Source organism: Carassius auratus, chromosome 35, assembly GCF_003368295.1.
Source record: "Carassius auratus strain Wakin chromosome 35, ASM336829v1, whole genome shotgun sequence".
Lineage (NCBI taxonomy): Eukaryota > Metazoa > Chordata > Actinopteri > Cypriniformes > Cyprinidae > Carassius > Carassius auratus.
This window is the reverse complement of record NC_039277.1, coordinates 1,836,949-1,863,248: the sequence shown is the minus strand read 5'-3', so window position 1 is coordinate 1,863,248 and position 26,300 is coordinate 1,836,949. Positions and strand designations below refer to the sequence as shown.

The 26,300-nt window shown below is 36.4% G+C and overlaps 1 protein-coding gene across 2 annotated transcripts; it reads left to right on the top strand.

Annotated features, from left to right (window-relative positions):
* The first annotated feature begins 1,577 nt into the window (after nucleotides 1-1,577).
* LOC113054002 (CDC42 small effector protein 2-like) lies at nucleotides 1,578-25,745 on the top strand. Of its 2 annotated transcripts, none has more exons than XM_026219205.1 (5): nucleotides 1,578-1,834; nucleotides 16,018-16,285; nucleotides 22,301-22,402; nucleotides 22,649-22,769; nucleotides 23,337-25,745. In XM_026219205.1, the coding sequence occupies exons 2-4, from the start codon at nucleotides 16,232-16,234 to the stop codon at nucleotides 22,748-22,750; spliced, it is 258 nt and encodes an 85-aa protein (XP_026074990.1). In that variant the 5' UTR covers nucleotides 1,578-1,834; nucleotides 16,018-16,231; the 3' UTR covers nucleotides 22,751-22,769; nucleotides 23,337-25,745. The 2 variants fall into 2 exon arrangements, with proteins under 2 accessions (XP_026074990.1, XP_026074989.1); XM_026219204.1 differs by lacking the exon at nucleotides 1,578-1,834 and adding an exon at nucleotides 10,577-11,270.
* Nucleotides 25,746-26,300: the final 555 nt, after the last annotated feature.

The following is a 26,300-nucleotide window of genomic DNA, read 5'->3' as shown; positions in this document are numbered from 1 at the left end:
TCTTGGTTGTGTACCATATCTATGTCAAAATTGTATTTTCTTTCAGAGTACGAATCCTGGGCTGGAACAACATCACTCTGTTCACCGCTGATTTATTTAGCTCTAAAATCATACAGTACAGTGCAAAGGTCTGAGACCATATTCTGAATTATGTACAACAAAGGTTATGACTGAAAATAATATATGAAGACAATATTTTAATTTATGTAATAGGAAAATGCAAAACAGAAGCTCTTTCTATTACATTTTTTTTATGTTTCATATGTAAGACTGTAATGTTCACCAAGGCTGCATTTATTGATGGAAAAATACAGTAAAACCATTAAAAAATGGGGAAATAAAATAAAAATTTAACAGTTTTCTATGTGAATCTATGTTAAAATGTAATGTATTTCTGTGATGTGCAGCTGTATTTTCAGCATCATTACTCCAGTCTTCAGTGTCACATGATATTCAGAAATTATTCTAATATACTTATTTACTGCTCAAGGTTGAAAACAGTTGTGCTGCCCAATATTTTTATGTAGACAGTGTTAGAATTTTTTAAGGATTCTTGTAAAAAAAAAAAAAAACATCATATACCTGTATATGAAATAGAATCTTTTGTAACAATATACATGACTTTATTGTCACTTTTAACCAATATGATGCACCCTTGCTTAAATTCAAAAGATATATTCCTGTAGCTTAACTGGTGGAGCACGGCATTTGTAACGCCAATATGGATAAACCTTTAAGTAAATAATGTTTGTTATCTATAGAAAAAATTGTACTGTGCATAAAATTGTGTTAGAAGATATGAAATATGGTGCATTCAGAAAGTATTTAGACCCCTTAATTTTATCACAATTTATATGTTTTAAATGTCAAACAGCTGATAAAACATTACAACAATCCACAAGTATTTTTTACTTTTAAACCGCTGTTTCTGTATAAGATACGAGTCCTCTGTCCATAATATTACTTTCTCTAGTAAAAAAAAAAAAAAAAAAGGTTGGCTCATCTGAGTCAGGAGATAAATCTGCACAGACCAAGCACTGCTTACACGCCAAAACAGCTCTAAACAATCAAATGCATTGGTGATTTTTGATGTGAGAAGACAACAGGAGATAGACTTTTTCATTGGAGGAAGTTTAAATAATGGATTATGGAGTCATATTTTGACCAGAAGTAGCAGATCAAAGTTAAGATGCCTTAAACAACATCTCCAGATGTGAACTGATGGACTGGAGTGGTGTGGATTACTTGTGGATTATTGTGATGTTTTTATCAGCTGTTTGGACTCTCATCCTGACGGCACCCATTCACTGGTGAGCAAGTGATGCAACGCTGATGAAACAAACTCATCTACATCATGGATGGCCTGAAGGTGAGTAGGCAACACTGTCAGAAACTGTTCTTTTTTAGGTGAGCCATTTCTTTAATGGTTTAGATTAATTTAGCGAAGTAATGGGATCAATCGAATTCACCATTATTAATTTTACTCCAACACAATTGTGGCATCAGGAAACACAAGGAAATACCAAACAGAAGGGCTGGTTAGTCTGTTGTATTGTATTGCTCTGTGTTGACTCATAGGCGGCGCTGTTTCTTAGTTTTCTGTCCACTAAGCGCACAGTGGGAGTGTCCGTCTCATTCAAGCGGGTTCCTTCTCCAACGCTGCTGTCATTTACAAGCAGAAAAGACACAAAGGGAGATCAGTGATGAAGGTGCAAAGCTTCCCTCACGTGAGAGCTGGATGTGTGCTGTGACCGTCTCCTCTGATGTCCGGCGCAGGTGCATCATTTCCCGCATTGATCAGCTGAGCCTCGACCATCAGCATCAGCATCAGGCGGTAAGACACTCTCCAGAGAAATCATTAATATCTATACAGCACTCCACATTTATCAACTTCATGATACATCCCAGAAAACTGCTTTATTGATCAGCCTGAATAAGTAAAGAAACCAATTTCCCTGCAGCCTGAATGGATTTTCTTTTGAAAGGTTTCATAAATGGTAATACTGCAGTTTTCTTTCTTTCTTTCTTTTTTTTTTTTTTTAATAATCTTTGATGGATTTGGGCTTTTTTATACACTATATTAGACATATTACAAGGTTATAAGCAGACAGTTCCGTGTTTTGTGAATCACCTATCAGATACCTGTTTTCTGCATTAGTCCGCTGTACAGCCGGGAACATCGTGATCTTTACTGTCACAGACGAGCCTTACAGGAATGCAGGGCAAACTGTTGAACATTTTAGCAAGTACTTCATATTAATTCTGTTTTGACATGCCTTTATAAGCAATGCAAAATCAACGAATCACTTACAGTCGTTCAAATGTGTAAGTCTTTCATTGCAGCGCATACGCCCATGTGAATTAGAATTCATAAAACAGTAGTTCCGGTTCTTTGTTCTGATTGGATGAACCCGGTTCGTAAATAATAAGCGCACAATGTGAATGCACATTTTCTATTAATGCGCCTAAAGTGTTTTTGCAACAATAAACAGACAATAGTTGATATATGACATGGAACAATTAGTATTAATATTACTGTTACTATTCACGAATTAAGCTATGCATTTAACATTGGTGTCTTAGCCTATATAATATTAAGATTTTTTTATTTTTATTTACATTTAGTTTTTATTTTATAAGAGGTACTCGGCTTTGCATATTACTACTTTTACTCATGACAAATCACTACAACACACATGAGTGGGCTTATTGCTTTAAAGGTGTTGTAATCATTGTTTTTTAAACCACACATATCATGGTCTTTTTTTTTTTTTCTTTTCTTTTTTTTTTTTTTACCAGAGCCAACGATATATAGATTATTTTCTAAATCCATGTTATAAATCTTTCTGAAAACAATTTTTTTTGGACCTCAGATTTAACATTGAAACTACAGACTTCTCTCTGAGAATTAAGTCCTGGTTTGTAACAGAGAAATGCTACAATTACAAATGACTATGGGCAGGGTGATTATCATTAGCTAAACTAAAACTAAAACCATTAAAAAATGTCATATATATAATTTAAATTGCAGCCAAAGACAGGATAGTTGTATCAGTGCAGATGAAGCTAAGGTCAAAAAATATAATTATTGTTCACTTGCATTCTGTTGAAATAAGAAGTTTTAATTAAAGCTTTCTGGAACAAATACAAAATAAAATAAAAAAAATGCTTTTATAAATCATGACTTCTGGTCTGTCTTGATCTTCTACACATCTGATAACAGTAGCTTCAGGCATATTTGACACCGGATACATTTGCATTGCCTTTTCATTGTCTCTATAAGTGCTTATTTGTCTGGTTAGCAGATCAGAATGGAAAGTCGCCATGTTTTTTTGTAATCATCTCTTTGGTCACAGTGTAGCAGGGGAGGCAGATATCATCTTTGGCGTGACATGTGAGAAGATCAGTCAGCAGATACTCACATCACATCACATCATCTAAACACCTCAGTGAGACTTTGTGTTTACATCCCACCTCACTTCCAGAAACTTTAAGACACTCCCGTCAGGATTTACTAAAGAAACATTTGTGAAGAAAAGGCGTGGACAGTTATTTTTGCAGCTGACCTTATTACATGTGCATTTATAAGAGTTTTTAATTTGATCAATGTCAGTGGATCAAGCACAGGTTTTTCCATCCCCATCAGGGTTTTTATGAGATTACAGCACTCTCACGCTAATCAGTAAATCTGGCCCTAAATTCATAATCAAACGTTACTGAGATTATGTTTATAGTGTATAGCCAGAGGATAACTGGACGCCTGGTGTAGCCTAAGGTAGTTTTTTTCTTCATTATCCAACATCAGATGGACTATTTCATTTAAAGCCACAGTTGCCTTTGGTTTGATCACCAGGGGACTAAAGATAAGTGATATGGCATGATTTTCTATCGGTGATACACATCAACTTATATTAATTCTGGCTGAAAATGGGTTTGTCACTACACCAAAATATTTCTTCAGTCCTCTAGATTGATGACTGTCTGCCAGCTCTAAACTGCTAAATTGTGCCCTATAAAACATTAAAGCACTATAGACCTTATCAGCATTTTAACTTATTACAGTAATGAACTTAATACAATTACATTGTCTTGGCTTTGCTTAAGTCTTCAAGAAACTATATCGTTTAAATGTTTGGGATCGGTAAGAAGTCTCTTCTGCTCATCAGGGCTGTGTTTATTTGATCAAAAATAAAGTAAAAACATAGTGAAATATTATTCTAATTTAATACAGCTGTCTTCTGTGTGAATATATTGTAATATGTAATTTATTCCTGTGATCAAAGCTGTATTTCCAGTGTCATTACAACAGTCTTCAGTGTCACATGATCTTCAGAAATCATTTTAATATTATGGTTTGCTGCTCAAGAAACACATATGAATATTGTTGTACTGCTTATATTTTTGAGGACATACTTCCTGATGATTATTTGGCGAATATAAATTTAGCAAATTTTTTTTTGACAATTTTAAATATTTTTATTGTCACTTTTGATCAATTAAATGTCTTTCTTGCTTAACAAAAGTATTATCATTTTTATTTTGTTTAATCTTATTGATCCCAAACTTGGACTTAGACATGAGACAACACATCAGTGCCCTGCAACCACTACAGAATTTACGAAAAATAAAATAAATGAATAAATAAATAAAAACACTCTCTGGCTATGAATACAAAAAAAAAAAAAAAAAAAAATAACACACACCCTTGCTGTGAATGGAGGAGACAAAAACATTCTGGTTGTAATTCAGCAAATTTTCTTCAGAAACACTTATGACTTATTGACTATTTACTGAAACCTAGTCTTCATAATTGTTTTGTAAGTGGGCTGTTGCCTCCTTCATCACACTGCCTAGCTCTCTTCTGATCTGTTCAGTTATCTGAGATTCATATTTGGATCTTGATTGCACGAGGAGGATTTAGTTGACCAATGTCAACAGCTTGAATTAAATCTGCAGACAAATCCTGGTGGAACTCCAGTGAACCCAAGACCAGTTCGCTATTTAGTCTGTGAATTAGACTGAAAGCCACTCAGTTTGTACTTCCTGGTTAGCAGAGTTAGTCACCCAAATATGACAATTCTGTCATTTATTTACTCTCATTCCACGATGAAGCAAAATTCATGTGTTGGCTGTTTTCCATTATTTTATTTTTTTTCCCACGTAGAACATTTGTAAAAAAAAAAAAAAAATCTGTTCATGTGACCTGCATTTGAAAAAAAAGTCAGATGCATAAAGATTCGTCACATTTTCTCCTTTAGTGTTCTAGAAAATCTGAGAATGTAGGTTGATAGAATCGCAAGCTTTTTTAAGAAAATCGCACTGTTTCACAATCTAGTTCTTCTTCAATATGATCCAGGAACAAAACAAATCATCTTTATTTGGTGCAAAGCACAGAAATCTGGTCATGTACCATTGAGTGAGTGATCGCACTATTGTTATTCCGGACAAAACAAGAGTATTCTAGGATTGTTTTAATACCAAGACTGTGAAATTGTATTTTCCGCTCAAACCATTGCATTTCGCTGTGTGTTACAGCTGGCCGTTAAGCTGTGTGTTTGTAGTCAACACTGCAGGATGCTCAGGAACGTCCTAATCTAATCTAGCCTCCATATGTTTCTCTTTAAGAGATCCTCCCAGGCTGAAGACCTTTCGTCTGTGCGATGGTCAGAAATTCCTTGTATCATTGTCTCTTGGCACCTGTCCCTGAGTGTTTGTGGCATTGCAGCTTTAATTCAGTTTTGACCTTTGCAGAAGAACCAAACATACTTTTGTTCATTAAGTTATAGAGCATCTCGCAGGGTTTGAATTGATGTAATTATATTTAACAATGTGAAATATTCAGTGGTTGTTTTTCTAAGGCAAGCAGCACTTATAGTTCTGTAGGTATTCATCTTGCAACATGAAAAACGTTGAATTGCCATATTGAGTATAAGAACAAGGTTGTGTTTCATTCAGAACTGAATTGAGAATATTTGTAGCTTTCAAAATTCAGTTTTTCAAGTTTTTTATTATTATTTTTATTTGAAAAAGTTATTTAAATTTGAGGTTTGTAGGGTTACATTTACAATTTCTTTGTCCAGTCCTGTCGGGCAGAAAGGAATAAGTCAGTCACTGTAAAATGTAATAAGTTGACTTTACTAAAGAAAAAGTGAGGAAACCAATTGCCAAATTCCAGTTAAAGTACAGGTGCATCTAAAAAAAAATTTGAATATCATGGAAAAGGTCTTTATTTTTTTGTGCTGTATCAACAGAAATAGACTTTTTTAGTGAAATCCAAGAGATTTTGTCTCTCCATTAAAAGTCCTGGTCCCAAAAGGTTACAAAAACATTATAAACTCAAATCTGCGCATATTAATATCACCTTCTGATAAGTTGCTCGTCTCCTTCCAAAAAACAAGCTCTGCAAATTAAGAAAATTGTATATAAATGTATATTTTTAATTACAAATCATTGTGTAGTGTTCAAACGTTTTAATCGAAATAAATCTAAAAATGAAACAAATACATAAATAATAACATTACTGTACAACACACCTAAATTAACATCCACATATAAACCAGTAATCAGTCAAGTTTTCTATACTGAACACAATATAAATAAGATTAAAAAAAGTACCATTATTGAATACATGCATCGATTAGTGGCTATTTTTAGTAGTGGCTACTTGAATTTTTTGAGTTTAATAACTTTATGTGCTAAAAAGTTGTCATTACTTAGTTAAACTCAGTAAGGTCAACAAAAATATTCAAAATAAGTTATAATTTTAATAGTAGGGTCAACAGTCGAGTTTTGATTTAATTTGGAGTCAATGCATCTAACTTTTTCAGCAACAGTGTAGGGCCACAAAGATTGTAAGCTGGCTTGTTGCCAAATTCTGTAAGATTTTGCATAAAAGCCATTCTTTAAATGCCTGATTTGAGATGCTAACATAAGTAGCACAAACAAGTATAATACCCTAGGACCAGTGGCAGCTCAGCATCTTTGGCTCTTAGTAGATGAATCTGTCATGTCATTGTCAATCAGTGTGCATCCTGTTTTCAGTGGCTGTGCACAAGAAAGATTCACTTTCAAGCATGTGATGCATGTTTGTCCCGTGAGCTCATGACACGTGGTGGGCTTCTCTAAGATGTGGTAAAATAAAGCTCATTCTGGGTTTTTTTCACAAGCTGTACTGTGAAATTAACTCATCAGAGTGTCTTATTTATTTATTCAGATGTCCTAAATATTTTCTCAGGACATTGTTAGGTATATTTCCTACAAATAAAAAAGCTACTTCCCTGATTGCCTTGGAGGGTATAATGGTTATAAAGAATGTAAGATATTTCTTCCCAAGTCAAAAATGGCAATTTGACCTATGCAGACAGTGGATGCTTTATTAAGCAACTGGTCAATCGTCAATAGTATCTGGGTCATTGCCTTAAGGAGAGATGAGACAATGGCCAGCTGGCTGTAATAGTAGTATAAGGCAGGCTTTGTTACCGCTTTCTTTGCAAAGGGAAATTAACCCTCTACCAGTGGTGCTGCCGTGCAAACATATCGTACCAGACTTGGTGACAATTGTGGTCAAACACATCCTTTAATGCAGGCTGCAAGGTGTAGCATTCTGCATCTGAAATCTCATGTCACATTCTTGCATTGAGCTGTCTAAAACAACTCTTAAACAGCTCTCCAGTATAATAAAAACTAGGCTTTAAAGGAATATCTTCACCTCACCTATAGAATATGCACTATAAATATCACCACCAAGGTCATGGGGGCAAATTTTAGGGAATCTGAATCATAAAATAAGGACTTGTCTACTGGATACAGAGGAAAAGCATGATGTCATTAGTGGAGAGAAACATTTGTATATATTTCAGCAACTTTAATATGAGGTCATACCTGTGTTCTGGGTTATTATGTGTACATAAGGGAGGTTTACAAAATGTGCAGATCTGTGGATGCCCAGGAACAGAGTTGAGGAATGGAAGGATGACCTCGTCACATGACTGAGAATGTGTTTAAACACATCTGTATTCAGGGATCACTGGATGCTTGGCCTAATGTGTTCCCAGCACATCCATCCAGACGTGTAACAACATAAATGCAACAAAGCAGTGGTCTGAGTCTATTGAACAAACCAATTCATCAGGACTCCATAATTTCTGGAGCGATAGACTACTACCATTTACTTCATCATGTGGAGTTGCCCATTCCTGGTCTGAAGGGCATCCAAGATATAGGTGACTTTTTTCTTCATTAGAACACAAATCAAGGTTTTTAGCTCAAACCGTTGCAGTCTGTCAGTCTTATAATGTATGTTAAGGGGAATCATGGATAAAACATACAATTAAACCAAAAACATACTCAAACAAATCCAAATTAAAACCTGGTCATAGTGATGATATATTGATGTGTAAAGAGAGAAAATGATCCTTATGTGCTAGAAACTGAACAGTATATTTACATAATTGTTTTTTTAGCGCTGATTCACGCAATGTCCGAACTCTCCGAACTGTCCTTTGCGCGTCCTCTGCAGCAGGCGTGTGAGGCGTCTTCTTGCTTTATGGTGGATTTCAAACTTATAAGTGCATTACTATGGAATTACATTTGTTTAAATAAAAATGAACAAAACTTTATAAAACTTAACGTAACTTTTTCAGAAACTTTTACAAATATGCGATTAAAAAAGAAGAAAAACATAATGAAAAAATGAACTCAGTCGCACAATTTTGACAGGCTCTTCAAATATGCTTCATTCTTCGTTAACGTTTTTCATAGATTAGTTTTTGCTGATCGTGGATTCTGAATGCATTGCCACAGATTTCGCTTTTGCTTTGCAGTTTTACATTTGGTGTTTTGACACAAACCTCTCGTGGGGGCGGGGTTAACAGTGATCTATTCTGATTGGATAATGAGCTTTTGATGGACAAGTGCTCTCTGACCGGGAAGTACAGACGTCAGTCAGTGGCGCGCATATTGGAACGATCTCGCGATGATTTGTATTACTAAATATGTAAATAATATTTGACCTTCGATCATCTCAGTCTGTACAGATGAGCTCTTGTCCTTCAAGGCAGCTTGAAGTAAGCTTGCGTTACTTCATTTTTACTGAACCAAATGTAATTCCATACATTACCGCCATCTATTTCTCAAATGCACCATTGACACTCCTAACTGAGATTGTTGATAGAGTGTCAATGGTCAATTTGAGAGATAGGAGAGTTCTAACAGTTCAAACATTGTGAGAATCAGTGATAAAAACTATATAAATGCTGTTCAGTTTCTTGCACAGACCGATCGTTTTGTGTCTTTACACATCAATGTATCATCATAAGCCGCAGGGTTTCATTTGGCTTTGTTTGTGTGTGTTTTTTTGTTTGTTTGTCTTTTGTTTTATTGTATGTTTTAGCCGTGATTCAAATCCATTATAAAACTGCCAGACAACAATGGCTTGACTTTAAAATCTCAGTTTGTGTTCTACTGAAGAAACAAAGTCACCTACATCTTGGATGCCCTGGGGGTAAGCAGATAAAGATCACATTTTCATTTTTGGGTGAACTATCCCTTTAAACTCAATTTCAATGTCTGTTGAGGTAATTTCACTGACTGAAGAGATTCCTTTAAAATGCCTTGGACAATCTATGGTTTGGGGCAGGGGTGTCCAATCCAGAGCCAGATTCATCTGTACTGAGCAAAATGTTAATAAATAAAAAGAGTGCTGCTTTCTTGACAGTTTTACCATCAGGTGGATTGATTGAATCAAAGTCCCAGAGAAAAAGCTCAATAAAAATGGAGCCGCCTCTTTTATTGAGTAAAAACAGGGAGTGAAAGCTTTTTCCTTTGCCAAATAAGAAGAAATGATCCCTGAATGGAGTGAAAGTTAAGAAAAGAGACTGCTCAGTTGCATTTGGCAGTGTGGGCAAAGAGGGCTGAAGTGCGTGCAGATGGCCAGCGTGTTTTTGTGGGCCTGTATAATCAAACAGTGTCCTGCCACAGAGTTTCCTGACTGTTCCCGTGTAACAGAACACACACTGTCTTACTGAGATAGCACTGCACACATAAAATACTTAACTGAGAAGGCCTATGTCCACAAACTGTGCAAGAAGAGAAAGTTCTTCACAAATGTGAGTGTAATCAAGGGAGTGTGCTCAAATATATTTGAAACATATTTGTCACTGCATGTCTGTGTTGATCAACATGGCGTTTTGAGGAATATATTTTCTTTGTTCGCAGACATGATGTAAATCACTTACAAATAACGTTTGGCTGGAATTTCCTGCTAAAATAAACTTGAATTGGAATCATTTCAATGAATCATTTTAATTCTCAAATGTATTACATTTTAAATTGTATAGTTTATTTAAAATTGCAATAGTATTAATGCAATACAATATATACAGTATATTAATAATAAGTGCGAAAAATCGAAATCATAAAATCATATTAATATTTTATAGTTATTTTGAATGAGTCAAAAAATGTGGGAACGTGTCTTATGAAAATCAAGTGGAAAGATATCCACTGCCTTTTAAACTTAGATTTTTAAGTTGGTTCTTGTAAAAAATATACCCATGTGTGAACTCGCGAATTTTTCCCGAATCGTTTAGCCCCAAAATGATTTTGTGTAGTGTGCACTCAAATAAATGTCTTCTGAATAAAAACAACAACAACAAGTGAAACAATCATCCTGTGTGCATTGGTTAAGGAGTTTGAAAAAGGGCAGCTGGGGTTTCCCTTTCTGAAAAAGAAAAGAAGAATCATTACTATATCCTCTGAGTAGCATTTCCTCATGTTATGGATCCATGTAATGTCTAATGCCAATATTCCAGCTCTGGTGAGATCCATGAATGTAATGGCGCACATGTGCTAATGCTCTTATGGGATACAGTGAACAGGATTATGGATTGTTTGGGGTTTCACTAGTTTGCTTGTAAGCCAGCACATAGCGAGTGTTTCTCTACCCCGGCTTTGCTTGTGTAAGCTGCATTCAGTAGGAGCGCGCTGGTTCAGTGGGAGGATGGTGCTTACATAAAAGCCTCCACAGCAGTGAGACGGAGGGGGCGGGGCTTAGACCTCAGGAGCGTGCATGCGTCCTGGCCGGGACGGGACGGGGTGGGGGGAGTCAGTGATGCAGTGAATGAATGCCACTTGGCCGCTGATCCGTAACTGAGTGAGGGACAAAGGCCTCCTGGAGAGCGGAGCACAGCTCCTCAGCCTTGGGATAAACGCTGGGGCTGCAGCTGGCCGCTCCTCTCCTCTCTCTTCATCACTGCAGCACGCTGAGGATGGTGAGTAAACTCTGTTTAAGATTGGGAATCAGTCATTTCTTTGGGATTTGTTGCATTTGTGTGTGATTTATGTATTTGGTTGGAGCCAGTTCAGGAGCTCAGTTGTGTGGTTTAGTAGAATCGGTCTAATGAGGGATCGCTGATTGTGATGAGGATGATAATGAGGGTTTGATGTAATTGAGTTAAAACATGCATTCACTTGCATTAATGCAAATAAAGGAAGGTGCATATGATCAGAATGTTAGATTGCCTGGAAGGAAAATCAGAGCAGAATGTGTTCATAAAGTTTGAGATTGGAAAGATTTTTAAGTGTTTTTTAAAATAAGTATCTTAGGCTCCCTAAGGCTGCATGTCTTTGATCACAACTGAAGTAAAAACAGTGAAATTGTGCAAGTATTGTAATTAAAAATGGTTTTGCTGCTCAGTAATGTTATGGAATCTGTCAGTAAAAAAAAAATAAAAAAAAATAAAAAACATTTATTTGAAATTGAAATCTTTTGTAACATAAATGTGTTTTCTGTCATTTTGATCATTTGAATGCATTCTTGCTGGATACAAGTATTGGATTTATTTACAGAATAAATTATAACAAAATTTGAATTTCATCCAATAAAAACGGTTTAATGAATAACAGCACTGAAAAAATTCACTCAAATTGCTAGTAAATTTAACAAAAAATTACAAAGAATCAGCAAGTAACATTGAATTAAACATGAAGTTTTGACATAGAAAGACTAAAATTTTTCTTAGAAAATCTTTATTATATTTTAAACTTCAGAATTTTTTTTTTTTACAGTGCACGTGGTAATGCCTATATTTGGAAAATCCTGCTGTAGACAAAACAAATGAATCTTATTTGCTCTTTTATTTTAAACTTGATGGCTGCACACCACAAGATGGATAACCAGACTAACATCTGTGTAAAAACAGCTTAGTGTTACATTCACAGCACTTGAGTTCTGAACGGAAGATTGCAATTATAATATATAGATCTGATTGAAAGAGCTGCCTTCACACCTGGTGTAAAATAATATGATCATTGGTTATATTTACTGCAGTATGGTAGTGCAAGATCTCTTCCATCTGTGATTTCTGTCATTGTGTGTCATATACCCTGGGAACAGGTCTTGAGTGTATTGTGAAGGGTCTTCCTCTGACCCCTCACACAGAGGCCTTTCTTGCTCTGACAGTCTCTTTGAATCGGCTCACCGCTACTGGAGTGTTTTCTGTGTGCATCCCATCCTGTCATTCAAAAAACTCCCTTTTTTCCAACAGGAGGAATTGGAGATGCTGTGTATTTATGTCTTGTTCACTCAGTAATAATGTGAACCCTCCTTCAGAATCACAGTTCACATTTACAGCGATTTATGAACAGTTGGTTTGAACTCAAGCTGTGTTTTCCTGCAGAATTTGAGTTTGTTTTTAGCCCTTGTCTGTTTGATTCTAGGTAATCTACACCAAAAAGATGACTAAATTAACTTTAGTTGCACATATTCATGTTTAAAATTGAATCAACTACTTCTGAACTATTTCGGAGACCAAAATCATGTTGCACTCAGGAGCAGAACTTGTGTTGTGACACATTTCCAAAATTTATAAGTTTTAGTTCAATCAACAGCATGTGGCGGATATGGTTCAGTCTAAAGTGATCTCACATCCTGTCAACTTTTAGATCTTTATTTGATTAATCCAGCATGAATAGAGAGTGGAGAGAAGCTGAACACTCTCACATCAATAAAGGAATCAAAGCGTATTGAAATGCACTGATAATTTTAGCAGCGGAAGACACTGCACAGATTTCCATAGACGTCCTGTCCTGAGCACAGGATGCACCAGCATGTGTCCACCACCTTCCCTGCAATCATATGAATAGCACATTTACAGTCAGTCAGCATAAAGCATGCATTACCAGCATTTTGTCATATAATTCATTTGGCAGACATACCGATGAAAACGGTAAGACGGACAAGGCTGTCAGACATTAGTAAAGCATTGTAAAGCAGAGTGCCTAACTGTTTGAGACTGTTGGTTTACTAGTGGTTTTGCTAGTGGTAAAACTACCCTAAAACAGACTAATATTAAAAATATGGGTTCCAAAAGAGTATTTTCACAGTGATGTCACTGAAGGACCAATTTTGGTTCCTAAAAGAACCTTTCTGTAATCAGTTCTTGAAAAAAACATTCGTTTCTTAGTGTGAAGAGAATTTAATAATCTAAAGAAACTTTTTCCACTATATAGCACCATTTGTGACCCTGGGGTGCATTTGTATGATTTTCTTTTATGCCAGAAATCATTAGGATATTGAGAATAGATCAAGTTCCATGAATATGTTTTGTAAATTTCCTACCATAAATATATAAATATAATTTTTGATTAGTAATATGCATGGCTAAGAACTTCACTGGTTAAGTTGTGTCATTCAAAGCGGCAATTAATCGTTCAGAGTCCACTTATGTTGTTCTGCATGCTTAAGATCAGTTTTTTTTCTTTCTACAAGTTATCTTAAGGGTGTTTCCATTGTTTTTATTTCAGTTTTAGTATAACATTATAATACCATTCATATTTTTACCAATCCGATGTATGGTTGACATTTGAGGCTTTAGAATATTTAGCATTAGATCGAGGTTAAGAACAAATCAGATTTTGTGTTCCCTGCACTTGCTCTTGGCCTTAGTAGTTGAGCTCTCGCTCTTGAATGGATTAGTGATGGAGTTGAGCTTCAGGACTGTGTGTTTCTGAGTGCTGCGAGGCGGATTAATGACCGCAGACGTGGACCCTGGACTCCAATGACTCCAGCACAACAGAGAGGAGAGTGTGCGACCCTACATGGCCCTCATTTCTTCAGGTGTTGAACAGTGAGCTGCCTGTTAGGACCTCTGTTAACATCAGCTTTAATACTTCATCAAGAACAAAGCACTTACTGTCTCACGGGACAATCTTTCCTTGATTTTCCAGAAGCTTTAAAGCTATTAGTTTCAAAGTTTTCAGAGGTCAATGTCCACTTTTAATCAGGTTTATATCATGGCTACACTTTTTCGGCCAAACGAAGGACGACAGATATCCCATCCATTCCAAACATTAAAAATAAATAAAATGTGTGTGTGTGTATGTGGTCCAGTTTTAAGTGTGGTAATATTTAGCAAGGTCTTGAACCACTCAGTTTTTAACGTTTTTAATCTTTACAGTGGCTTCAGCAAGTTTTGGGCACTTAAGAATCTTTCTGTGTTATTGCCTTAATAAAATATCAATGCACTTAGTGTTGATTCGAAAGCGTATGAACGTGGTGCACCTGCATGGTGCATAGAAAAAACGTTTGTTGGACTTTAAAATGACAAAACAATAGATATAGTGATGAAAATGAAGACAAAACAAAGTGCACCTGTGCTTGTTCTATTTCAATACTCCACGAAAATCATCTTCACCTCCGTCGATTGAGAGTGATTGCAAAAATGGCTTTTGGTTTGATATTTGTCATTCTGACGTTCTTATATGATCTAAGTATCCAAACACTTTTTCTGAGACCAGTCTGTCTGTAAACTACTATTTTGAAGATTGTCCATCAACAGAGAACGACCTTCTAGCCTAAAAGTGCCTATTGGTGTAATTTCAGGCACATAAATATCAATGCTAATTAATTTTTCTCTAGCAACAATCAATCAAAATTAATGCCTGATTATAGTTCAGTGTATAATGAGTTACAAACACAAGTAACAAGCAGACAAATGTTTCTTACCCCATCATGTCATATTAGGACATTATACCTTTGACTGTCTTCTTAGATACAGATGACAAACAGTATCTAATGTTTATATATATATATATATATATATATATACACTGTAAAAAATAAGTGTAATTTTAACTGTAAAATTTTGTAAAAACGCTACGGAAAAAAACTGATAATAGGTTAACAGTAAGTTCCCGTACTATATACAGGGAAAAACTGTAAAATATCTAACAAAGCATTTAATGTAAATTTACAGTAAAATTCTGTTAATTATACAGCTTTTAGAAGTAAAAAAAAAGAACAAATCAATGTATAATTTACAGTCTAAAACTGTAAACTGATATTCCCAGAATTCCCTGCGTGACACTCCACGTTTGAAAGTATTTTGTTTAAATAATCATGTTTTTAAATAGTTCTTGTTATCAGTTATGTACATTTGAGCTTTATGTTACATCTTCTGTTGCTTAATGAAAGTTTTTTGCATTATTTAAGTATCACGTGTGTTACCATGATGGTGTTTTGTGTTTCCATAAATGTGCACCTTCTATATGTTAATATATACTTTTGCTTGTGGTGAAGCTACTTGTGATGAGCTTTGATACTTCATGTGGCTTTCTCTTATACAGTACCATCTTTATTATTATGGTGGTTGTCAGTATTTTCAAGGTACAAAACAGATTTAATTTTGTGTGTTGTTGAATTTACTGGTTTATATTCACATTTTCTTGTTTGTAAATTACAGCTTTATATTGTAAAATTAACAGTTTTTGACGTAAATGTGTTTACAGTTTTCTGTATTTTTACAAAATTATTCTGGCAACCACAGCTGCCAAAAAGTTTTTGTAAAAACAACAAGAAATGTTTTACAGTGTATATATATATATATATATATAGGGCTGGACAATTGGCAACAGTTGCCTATACTTTACCTTTGATTTGATAATCGTGATATATCACTATTTTGGTTGTATTTGAAGTACTTTGTCGTCATGTGTACAGTTTGTTCTTGTGTCCTGCAGGTCTGAGTGAACTGAGCCATACTCAGGCTTCCCATCTGGATCTCCTCCATCGCTCTCTTCCTGCTCTCCGTTCCCCGGATCCTCAGGCTGAAGACCTCCTCCATCATCCCAGATCAGACCTTTGAGACGCGAGATTTGTGCCCCGTCCAGAGCCGCCAGAGCCCCTCAGGGCCCACGGGCAAAGCGGCACTTTAGGACTGACTGTCTGCGAGTCATGAGTGAATTCTGGCTGTGCTTCAACTGCTGTATCGCCGAGCAGCCGCAGCCGGTAAGATTATCATCCCCTCCAGCCTCCAAACCACACAAACCAGGAAGAAATCACTTTGTTTTCATGAATCACCTGCTCGAGCCTGTTCCTGTTCCCCTGCTGGGTTCCCAGTTTCATTTACTACATCTCTCTTTTAGACGTCTATTAGACTGGGGGTCCACTTACAATGTTAGTCAAGGTTTCTTCCACCATAAATGTTTGACCATTTTCAGTCCTCAGTCTTTAAGTACTTCAGCACGTGCTGTATAAGATTAAGCATTTGCAACAGTGCAGTTCTGGTCTGCATACAGTAGCTACATGTTGTTCTGCAAAATGCTCGCCAGATTTGCATTTGCTGCTATGGAGGGTGTGATATGGCTAGGGTTCGCTCTGTTTTTCAGTTGGGGTATGGTCAGTTGGGGACACTCATAATGTGTTTTTTTATTATTGAAAAGCTGATTAAACCTTTAAACAAAATTTAGTTTAGGGATCTTTTCTCACTATTAACTAGCTGTTTATTAGCATGCATATTACTAGCAGATTGGCTGTTTATTAGTACTTATAAATGGTATATTAATACCTTATTGTGACCATATTCTAGATACCTTAATCATATCCATAAATAAACTTAAAAACTGTCTTACTAACTATTAATAAGGAGACAATTCAGAGATTATCAAGGTGAAATTCAGAGTTATTAGTTAGTTAACAGTGAGAATCGGTCCCTAAAGTAAATTGTGACCTAAAACGTTTTTATGTATGTTTAGTGTGTGTGTGTGTGTGTGTGTGTGTGTGACATATTTGATACATCAGGATTTTATGGCTGATATAGTATGATATATTGAAAATCTGGAGCTCATCCAAAAAAACAAAAACATTTTTTTGCATTTCTTTGCAGAAAAAAACAGCAGTTTGGTGCAGATGCTGATATGTATATATCCTTATAGTTGTAGAGAACTTATGTAAATCAATGAGATCCTTTTAACAAGCAAGTTAAGTTACTTCAGTCCAGTTAATGTTTATCCTGACATATTAGCACAAATATAAAAGTAATTATTATGTTTATTTGATAAAAATCTGTACTGATTTCACAGCTAAAAGACACGTGAAGCACCATCTGAAGATTGTGGACGTTTGTACAATTAATCTGAAAGACCCTAAAAATGTATAACTCTCAATCAGATGACAGAAGGCATGAAGTAGATTGTGAACGACAGGTTTACCAGCAAATGTTTGATCACTGAGAGGTCTTAGAAATGTGTGTATCAAATATAATACAGCAGGGTTAAAGGAAAGTACAATGTAACAACGTACAGCATGTACACAATACGTATATTATAGCAGATTTCACAGTAGTTAAAGACACCAAATATAAAGTGGGTCCCTCTATTTTCTTTCCTCTATATATAAACATTTTGTCTGTATGGATGTGATGTGGCTAACAACTATAGTGATGGTTTGGCTAGTTAGCATAGTAGCCGATTATGCTGTTTAATTTCAGTAGATATTGTGAGTACACAGTTAGCTTTGCATTTTGAACTTGATATGATGTTTTTAAGAGTAATCAGTCCCGCACTGATCTACACCTGCTGATCTCTGAGGAAAGCTCAGCTAAAGCCAGTGAAGTGAGTCAAACATGATACGTAACAGTAGTTGAGTGTTTCATGGGCAGCGTTGTAACTGCACATATTTTAGCGTACACACATGATTTATGGTCGTCTACAAGCATGTGTGTTTGATGAGTCTGTTATCCTTGGCTGGAGTCTCAGCTCAACGTGGACGTGAATATTTCTTCCCTTTTTGCCCCATCCATTTACAATCATCACATATTCTGTGAGATGTCGGCTGTAACAACACACGTCAGAATTTGTCTCTGCTCTGTCAATAAGGCAGACGTGATTTATAATAACAAAATAGTTCAGCCCTAACAGGCGTACCACGACTTTACATTACCAAAGAAAGATTTACTGATAAGATGGGTGTGAGGAAATCTAGTTTCAGGCTGTCGGCCAGGTTTAACCTGAGTACGGTTTGTATAAGCGTGCAGAATTCTGTGCTGAACAATGCTTATCAGAGGACACCCATAAAAACATGTGTTTCAGTTATTTCACAATAAATAAACTGAAATTGTAGCCTGTAGTTTGTGCAATTACATTTAATAATATATGCGGGCCAGATGTGGGCCGAAACTGCTTGCTGTCTGGGTAATTCCTTACATTTATATAGCACTTTTCTAGGCACTTAAAGCGCTTACATAGTCAGGGGATATCTCCTCATCCACCACCAGTGTGCAGCATCCATCTGGATGATGTGACGGCAGCCATATTGATCCAGAACGCCCACCACACACCAGCTTACTGGTGGAGAGGAGACCGAGTGATGAAGCCAATCAGTAGATATGGGGATTGTTAGGAGGCCATGATGGTCAGAGGCCAATGGGCAAATTTAGCCAGGATGCCGAGGTCACTCCTCTACTCTTCTCGAAACATATCCTGGGATTTTTAATGACCACAGAGAGTCAGGACCTCGGTTTAACGTCTCATCCGAAGGACGGTGCTTGTTGACAGTATAGCGTCCCCATCACTACACTGGGGCGCTAGGACCCACACAGACCACAGGGTGAGCGCCCCCTGCTGGCCTCACTAGCACCTCTTCCAGCAGCAACCTAGTTTCCTCAGAGGTCTCCCATCCAGGTACAGACCAGGCTCAGCCCTGCTTAGCTTCAGTGGGAAACCGGTCTTGGGCTCCAGGGTGATATGGCTGCCGGTATCCCGTTTTATTTAAATTTTAAAAGTTCATATTGATCATGCTCTATTCTGTTATGTTAGTAATAAATCATACACTGTTAGAATAAAAAGGTTGCATTTTACGTATGCGTGAACCACGGTTTTATTAAAGTGATCAACCATAGTATTTGTAGACAGTTAGTTCTTCACTTTCTGCGCTGACACTGAAATCGTTCACAAGCTTCAGTGAAATTATAACGTGCCTAGCGTTTTCGACTCGTACATGTCACGTCCTGATGTCACGTGTCTTTACGGACCTTTATGGGTTGTGTGTGAAAGCACGCACATATCCCGGGTAATCACTGGTAATGTGAAAGTGCTAAATCTAGTGAACCGGGAGCAATTACTGGGACACTTTACCCGTGTATTTTCCAGAATCGCAGTGTGAAAGGAACTAATCAGTCACAATAGTTAATCAAGTACTTGCACACATACAAAAAAATTACGTAAAATTACACGTTTCACTGTTCAATCGTACCATCCACTCCTGTTTCCCTTGCAACTGCAAACCAAGCCGCTTCTGTTTTTTATTCAATTTTTGTAATCTTTTAAAGTTGTGTTGTATAAAACATTTATTTATTAACATGTATTTAATTTCTGTAGAGCTTTGTCACTTTGTGACGTTTTGATCATCTATTACCATCTATTGGTCTATACATGATATAAACTCGCAATTGGGAGTTAAAGTCAGAATTGAGTGATAAAAAGTCCTAATAACCTTTGTTTATTATTATTTAGTGGCAGAAACAGGCTTCCATAGGATTGAACATTCGTCAGCCATTAAAAAACATGAAACACAAATGTTTATTTAAAGTCATTTTTACTTATTAATGTGGCTGAATTGGATCATCGAAGGTCAGCAGCAAAGACACTGGTTAATAAAATTGGATTAAATACATAAAGGATATTTGTGTTAATTGATATTTAATCATTGCAGGTTTGCATCTTATTCAGAGTTTCGTAGTTTTTATTCATTTCTAGGAATACAGAATCTGTTTTTGTGCAAGTGAGATGAGTAAATCTATCGTCACATTTAGTCTAAATCTACATTAAGCATCATGTTCACACGGCACACCTCCTGATTTCTCACAACATGAGGACAGAAGACCTCTCAGTCAATACATAGGAAAACAGGTGGTACTTATTTAAAAACCTAACTCAGATATTTTCTTGTAAATTAGAAAGTTATGCGATACTTTACTAGCTACTTGAAAATCACTTGTAATGCGTTACTCACAACACTGTTGGTCAATAATCGAAAGGTTACCCAGATCTCATCTCAGGATGATCTCTAATGATGTTGTGTGAAACAAGCAAATTCCTCTGGCAGTGAAAAATAACAGAATGTCTCTCAAAAATGATTTAACGATATATTCAGTGGTGTGCATATCAACACCAGACTTTATTAAGGATTCAAGCCAATGCTTATCATTCACTGACGCCCCTCTCTGACCAAACACTAGCTGGTGTTGAAGAATGTGTGGATGTTGTTATTCAAAGGCGTTTATATTGCTGCACGAAAGGCTGACCTGCATGAAATGCAGTGAGGAGGAAAGATTCATTAAATGAAAGTCAGTAAGGCTCTTCTAAAGAACATGTGGATGAGGAGTTGATATGCTGAACGGAGTTTGGTTTGACTGAAGGTCTGTAAGTGGAGAGATTTGCCACCTTTGGCCTTTTAAAGCTAAAGCACGCAAGGAATTTCTGGGATTTGTGTTGTTGTTATTGCAGGCACTTATGAAGTGTGACCCACTGGTGAATGAAATGTGTGCCTACATCGTCCACTGGAAGGATGCTGCCTTAAATGAAGTTTAATCAAATTGGCTGTACTTTTTCTACCTCTAAGACATTTGTATGTTTTTACATGTGGTTTAAGTTTAAGAAGTTTCCAACTTGTAATTATGACTCATGTGAACTTGTAAATCTTTACAGCATGACCTGAACACAGCATATGATCTGACGTACCACTTTGAGATATTTATCTATTTAATGACAATAATGCATTTTTGAGTTTGACTTAATTTTCTAAATACTTGATGGAGCCACTCACAGTTTTGTGAGTATAATAGAGGTTGTTTCAGTATTGGCTTTACATAAATGATTAATAACATAAGTGCAAATGTTTTCTGCTGAACTTGAGAAGTTGGAAAAAAGGGCGGCTGATCTTAAATCAGTGTGTAATTGAAGAAGATGGGTGCTTGTTAAATTAGGTCACATTTTTCCCTAAAGCAAAGTGACTGTGTCCTAATTATGATAATTATGTCATCTGTCCTGTGATGTGCTGAGACCTTCATCCACCGTGAGGAAAGAGGATCTATAAACACCCAAACAGCATCTCACAAGCACCGCTCCTCAGTATTAGGAGGTATTGCGCTGTTTTTAAATCTGAATGAATGTGAATGAGCATTGTTCATGACTAATGCATTGAATTTAAGTCTATTGTGTGGAATATAGTGGTCAATAATCGAGACATACAAGGGATATTCTCTACATTTCCCAGCATAGCAACTGCAGTCTGTCACACCTGACGAAGCTTTCTGTCAATGTCTGGCACATCGAGAGCAAGCATTGACTTCTGATCTGTTTAGTGAATGAGCCACAGCGCAGCAAGGATTCCCTCTTCACTTTGTATTGACTAAGAGGTGTTTACACATACAATATGCATTAAATCTATCGTTAAACACTTGAGTACAATTAACAGTGTGCACTGATGAGGTTGTGACAAATACGGAGCATCCTGTTGAAAGATGTTTCACAAATCTGTGCAGTCTTGCCTTCTGAACGTAGCTTTTATTTTCATGATCTTTTTAGCTTTTGTTATGAAGTGAGGAATTTCAAATTCGTTTTTTTTTTTTTATGTTTTTGATTAGCAGATTAAAGTAGTACTGCTTTCTTCTGAAGATTTCTAATGAAACCTGAGTTTTCTGTTGCTCCATTGAAAGTCCTGATAACTAAACATTTCAAGCTTCAAAAACTTCATAAAGACATTTTGAGTATAACAGTTTATTCCAAGCCTTCTGACAAGATTTCATCACTTTATATGATGTTAGAACGTGCTTGTTTGATGCTTAAAACTAAACCAATGAGGTTTTGGTAAAATTAACTTTCATTGGAGGCTCAGAAATCTCCTGGACACCTTTATTTGCATTTCAAGGATAAATAAAAGTCATGAAACGACTTGAGTGTGAGTAAATGATGATGATTTTTGACCTTTGTTTAGATTCAGCTTTGTCTGTTTCTGATTCTGCAGAAGCGGCGGAGACGTATAGATCGGAGTATGATCGGCGAGCCCACCAATTTTGTCCACACGGCGCACGTAGGCTCTGGAGATATCTTCAGTGGCATTAACTCTGTGAGTACAGCTGATGTTCGATCCACAGTCACTGAATCATTCACAAGCGGCCAGAGGTTGAGTGAGTTGTATACTCATTATTGCAGTGTGTGACAGTAGTCTACTTGATCATGTCCACTATAGTTTCAGACACCACTACAGATGAGCCCTCAAATAGTGCACTAAATAGGGGGATAGGGATTGGTTTCTGATGTGCATAATAAGGTTTCTGAGCTGGTGTTGTTTAATCCTATGAACTGTGTCCAGGTGAACTCAATCCAGAACCAAATGCAGTCTAAAGGAGGCTATGGAGGAGAGGCCATGTCTGTTAACGTACAGATGCAGCTGGTGGACACAAAAGCAGGATAACTGGTGTTGTTTGGAAGGGGTGAGTAAACCGCTCTTTGCTTTGGACTGTTGCTGCAGTAGCATCATCACATCTGCTGTGAGGTCAAGCTGCAGATAATTGTGGCTTGGTGTGGTTCAGTGCTTGAAGATCAGAACTGGAATCTAAAAGGTTGCAAGTTCAAACCCGCCGTGAATTGATTTATGAGCTATAATCAGTGTAATCATAAGCTTAAGAAAGACACTTAACCTCAAGGTAGACTTTCCATGTTGTATGCATGGAAAACTGCATTAGCTTTTCAATGCTTTTCAATCCCATAATGCTGAAGTCTTTGTGTGTGTGCTTTTTTAATGTAAATTCATTTCATTACAACTGCTTAATTTTTGGAATCTGATTATTTCATCCAGATTACATGTAATCAGTTATAGCAATCCTTATGTCACACTCTGAGAGCACAGCTTGCGCCCCCTGGTGGTGCGGAAGAACATCAGCACTAAACATCATTATACGCTTACAGGGCATGCTCCAATACAGTTTTTAAAGGTGGTTGCTAACAAGTGGGTAAATGGCACTAGCGTTTGAAGCTAATCTGTGTGATGTTTTCTGCAGGGTCCCATGACGTACTGGCTCCCTTCCAGCAGCTTCTCACCTCATTCTTACCCAGCAAACACATGGACAGTTGTGCACCTGGTAAAGAGGCCGTCCTGGCCATTGGACAGCAGGATCCCACAGCGCTTCAGTGTTGTGTCCGTTACTGCTCGCATCGCATGCCCCTCCAGCCTAGGAGTGCAAATGTGTCCCTGCTTTTTTTCTGTGGTGTGCTGTAAACTCTTGTTTTTTCCATCACGCACATTTGTGGGCCTGGAGCCAGTAGGAACAGTTGTTTTGGGTTGGTTCTCTTTAGCTTGCTCATTTCGCCATGAAAAGACTTTGCTTTGTTTTTGATTCCGTGATCCGCACAGAGCCGACAACGATGTTTGTATGAGAAAGTGGCTGCTTACAGTCATGCGGTGCCAAACTGCTCAGTGCAATGGAAAGACAAGAAGTACTTCGATTCTTACTTTGCTGTTTACAGTGTTCCTGATTGTTTTCAATGCAATGATTTTAAAGATTAGCATAATCACTGATGTTGAAAGGCATGAGGGGTATTTCACCCTCAGCTGTGTCAATGTATGTCTGTAACTTGATGTAAAGCAACTAAGATAGTGTACAGATAAAATGTATAAAAACATTTTTATTAGTTCTAGTGCTCTTTATCGATGTAGCTACAGGGGCATTTCAGTAAATAAGGTAACGAGTAAATTTACTCAGGTAATATGGCCACAAAACAGCGCCACCTATCGGCCATAACGTCCAGTTTGAAGACGACTGGACTCGTAATATAGATCCTAATAAAACTTTAAGATGCACAATAAGAGTATGTTTCTGAGCCCTTAAGAAGACATAGTGATGGAAAACATGAGATTTTGAGTATGCTTGCAAAGGTTTAGCTTTTCCCTGTTGATGGAAATAACATGAGATTGAAGGGGAAACAAACTTTTTGGGGGTGTGTGCAGTACTTTTGCAAGCAAATGTACATTTTCTTAGGTGAATGCAAAATATTGACTTTTTTTTTACATCACCACGTTCCTTTAGGGGCTCCATATCAAAAGACACAATGGAAGCTGAAATGAACTGCTTGCTTGTAGAGATCATCCAACCAAAAAATTATAGAAATATTAAACGTGTACCTTATTTACTGAAAGGCCTTCACGTTATAAAGTCACAGACTTGTTTCTGGGATCATTCCTCTCTCTCTTGCCTAGTTTCATTCAAATGTTGTTCTAGAACTTATATTTTTATTTTTGGTAGAGTTATATTCTCTCAAAAAGGTGGTGATAAATCTCACGAAACCTGTCGAGAACAAGAAAGTCCTGATTAAATTTAAGGCCCAAAAATGAAGAGACCACCCCCACAAATGTTTCACAGTTATTTAAAAAGTCAATTTTTAGGAGCATTAATATTATTGCATTGTGTTATGTAATGTTCATAATTCAATAACCTCCACACCCTTCACTTCTCATTACCATGACGCAAAAAAAAAAAAAAAAAAAAAAATCTGATTTGAATAAGAAATAACTTGTGCTTAAAAATATAATAATAAATGATAATAAAAGATAATAATGAAAATAATGATACAATGCAATGTAAATATATATATATATATATATAGGATATATGCATATCCTTTGAATTTTTGTGTGGAAAGTGTACTTGGACCTGGACATGTTCTTGTGAGATTCATCTTGTGACTGTCTTCAAGATTAAGCAGGCCGTTTAATTCGATTTTCTGATAATTTAAGCCAATCAGCCGGCTGTGTGTTATTATACAGTGAACGCTCCTGTTCTTCACTCAGGTCAAGATAAAAACAGCTAAAGTCTTCTGAAACCTCATTAAATCCAATGCTATGACAAAAGCAAACTTTTAAATGGTATGAGACAAGCATGTAATTATTTTACAGTATTGTCACGCAGTTCAAAACTGTATATTTGGGTAAATTAGTTCCCTTCATTTTTGAGCCCGTGTCGTGAGGTTTATGAATTTTCATAAAGGGTCAAATCCTTTTAGCTGTTTGGTATTGTGTGTTATGTTAATAAGGCCTGCTGTGTCATTGTGAATATTTGCCAAATGAAACTGTAGAATCTTTAAATACTGGCTTAGAGAAAGTCAAAAGATGACTTGTATTTGATATAAATGCAAGTATAATTCCCAGTAGGTTTTTAACATGGCATGCTATCAGAAATGTATCTGTGCATCAGTCCCTGTTAACTGTTGTCTTTTCTCAAGTGCTTTATGTTTGTATATACTGTATCTACAGTCTGTCTGCCACCATACTCCCTTAAATTATTTCCCGTTTTGCTACCGGTGTGTTTTATTCTTTATTTTGCCTCACGTCGGAGAGCTCTGGCAGTCCATGTTCAATGTGGATGGTGCAATTATGGATGTAGAAATAAAACCAGAAGCAAATGTGACATGCATCACATGACCAAACGTTTGCTGCAACTCTGTCCTTAAATTTACCTTAATTCTGCTTGATTTTAAACTTTCTACACCTTCGAAATACAGAAGTTTCTCTGGTGTGTAACTTAACTCTGAGCCATGAGCCATTTTGCCTCTTTTTTTTCTCTCTCATTTAAAGGGACAGTTCACCCAAAAGTTCTTTTGTGGAATGATTAGAATTGCTATTACTGTTATAATGTTCAATTATGAACATTATTACAGTACAATCTCTAACAGAAATTCATAGAAAAGTGCATATCTAAGTCTAAATAGCCTAATAAATTAGTACACTATAGATGAGGTAAAATAAACATTTATGAGTCCACGTTCTATTGATTTGTGCTTATTGGTGAAAGTGCAAATCCCTGAGATGTAAAGATAAATTAATCAAATGACAACAATCACTAAGAATGTAATTATTATCAGTTTAACCATTATACAGAATGACAAAAATGTGTGTTTTTCATTGACTAAATCTCGACTACAATGCTCAGGCATTTAGTCGACTAAAACTTGACTAAACACAAAACAGA

Bases quoted from the DNA above. Each gene is read 5' to 3' on its own strand.
- LOC113054002 (XM_026219205.1), top strand. From the start codon at position 16,232: ATGAGTGAATTCTGGCTGTGCTTCAACTGCTGTATCGCCGAGCAGCCG. The intron at 16,286-22,300 runs GTAAGATTATCA...CTGATTCTGCAG, and splicing joins TCGCCGAGCAGCCGCAGCCG to AAGCGGCGGAGACGTATAGA. The intron at 22,403-22,648 runs GTGAGTACAGCT...AACTGTGTCCAG, and splicing joins TCTTCAGTGGCATTAACTCT to GTGAACTCAATCCAGAACCA.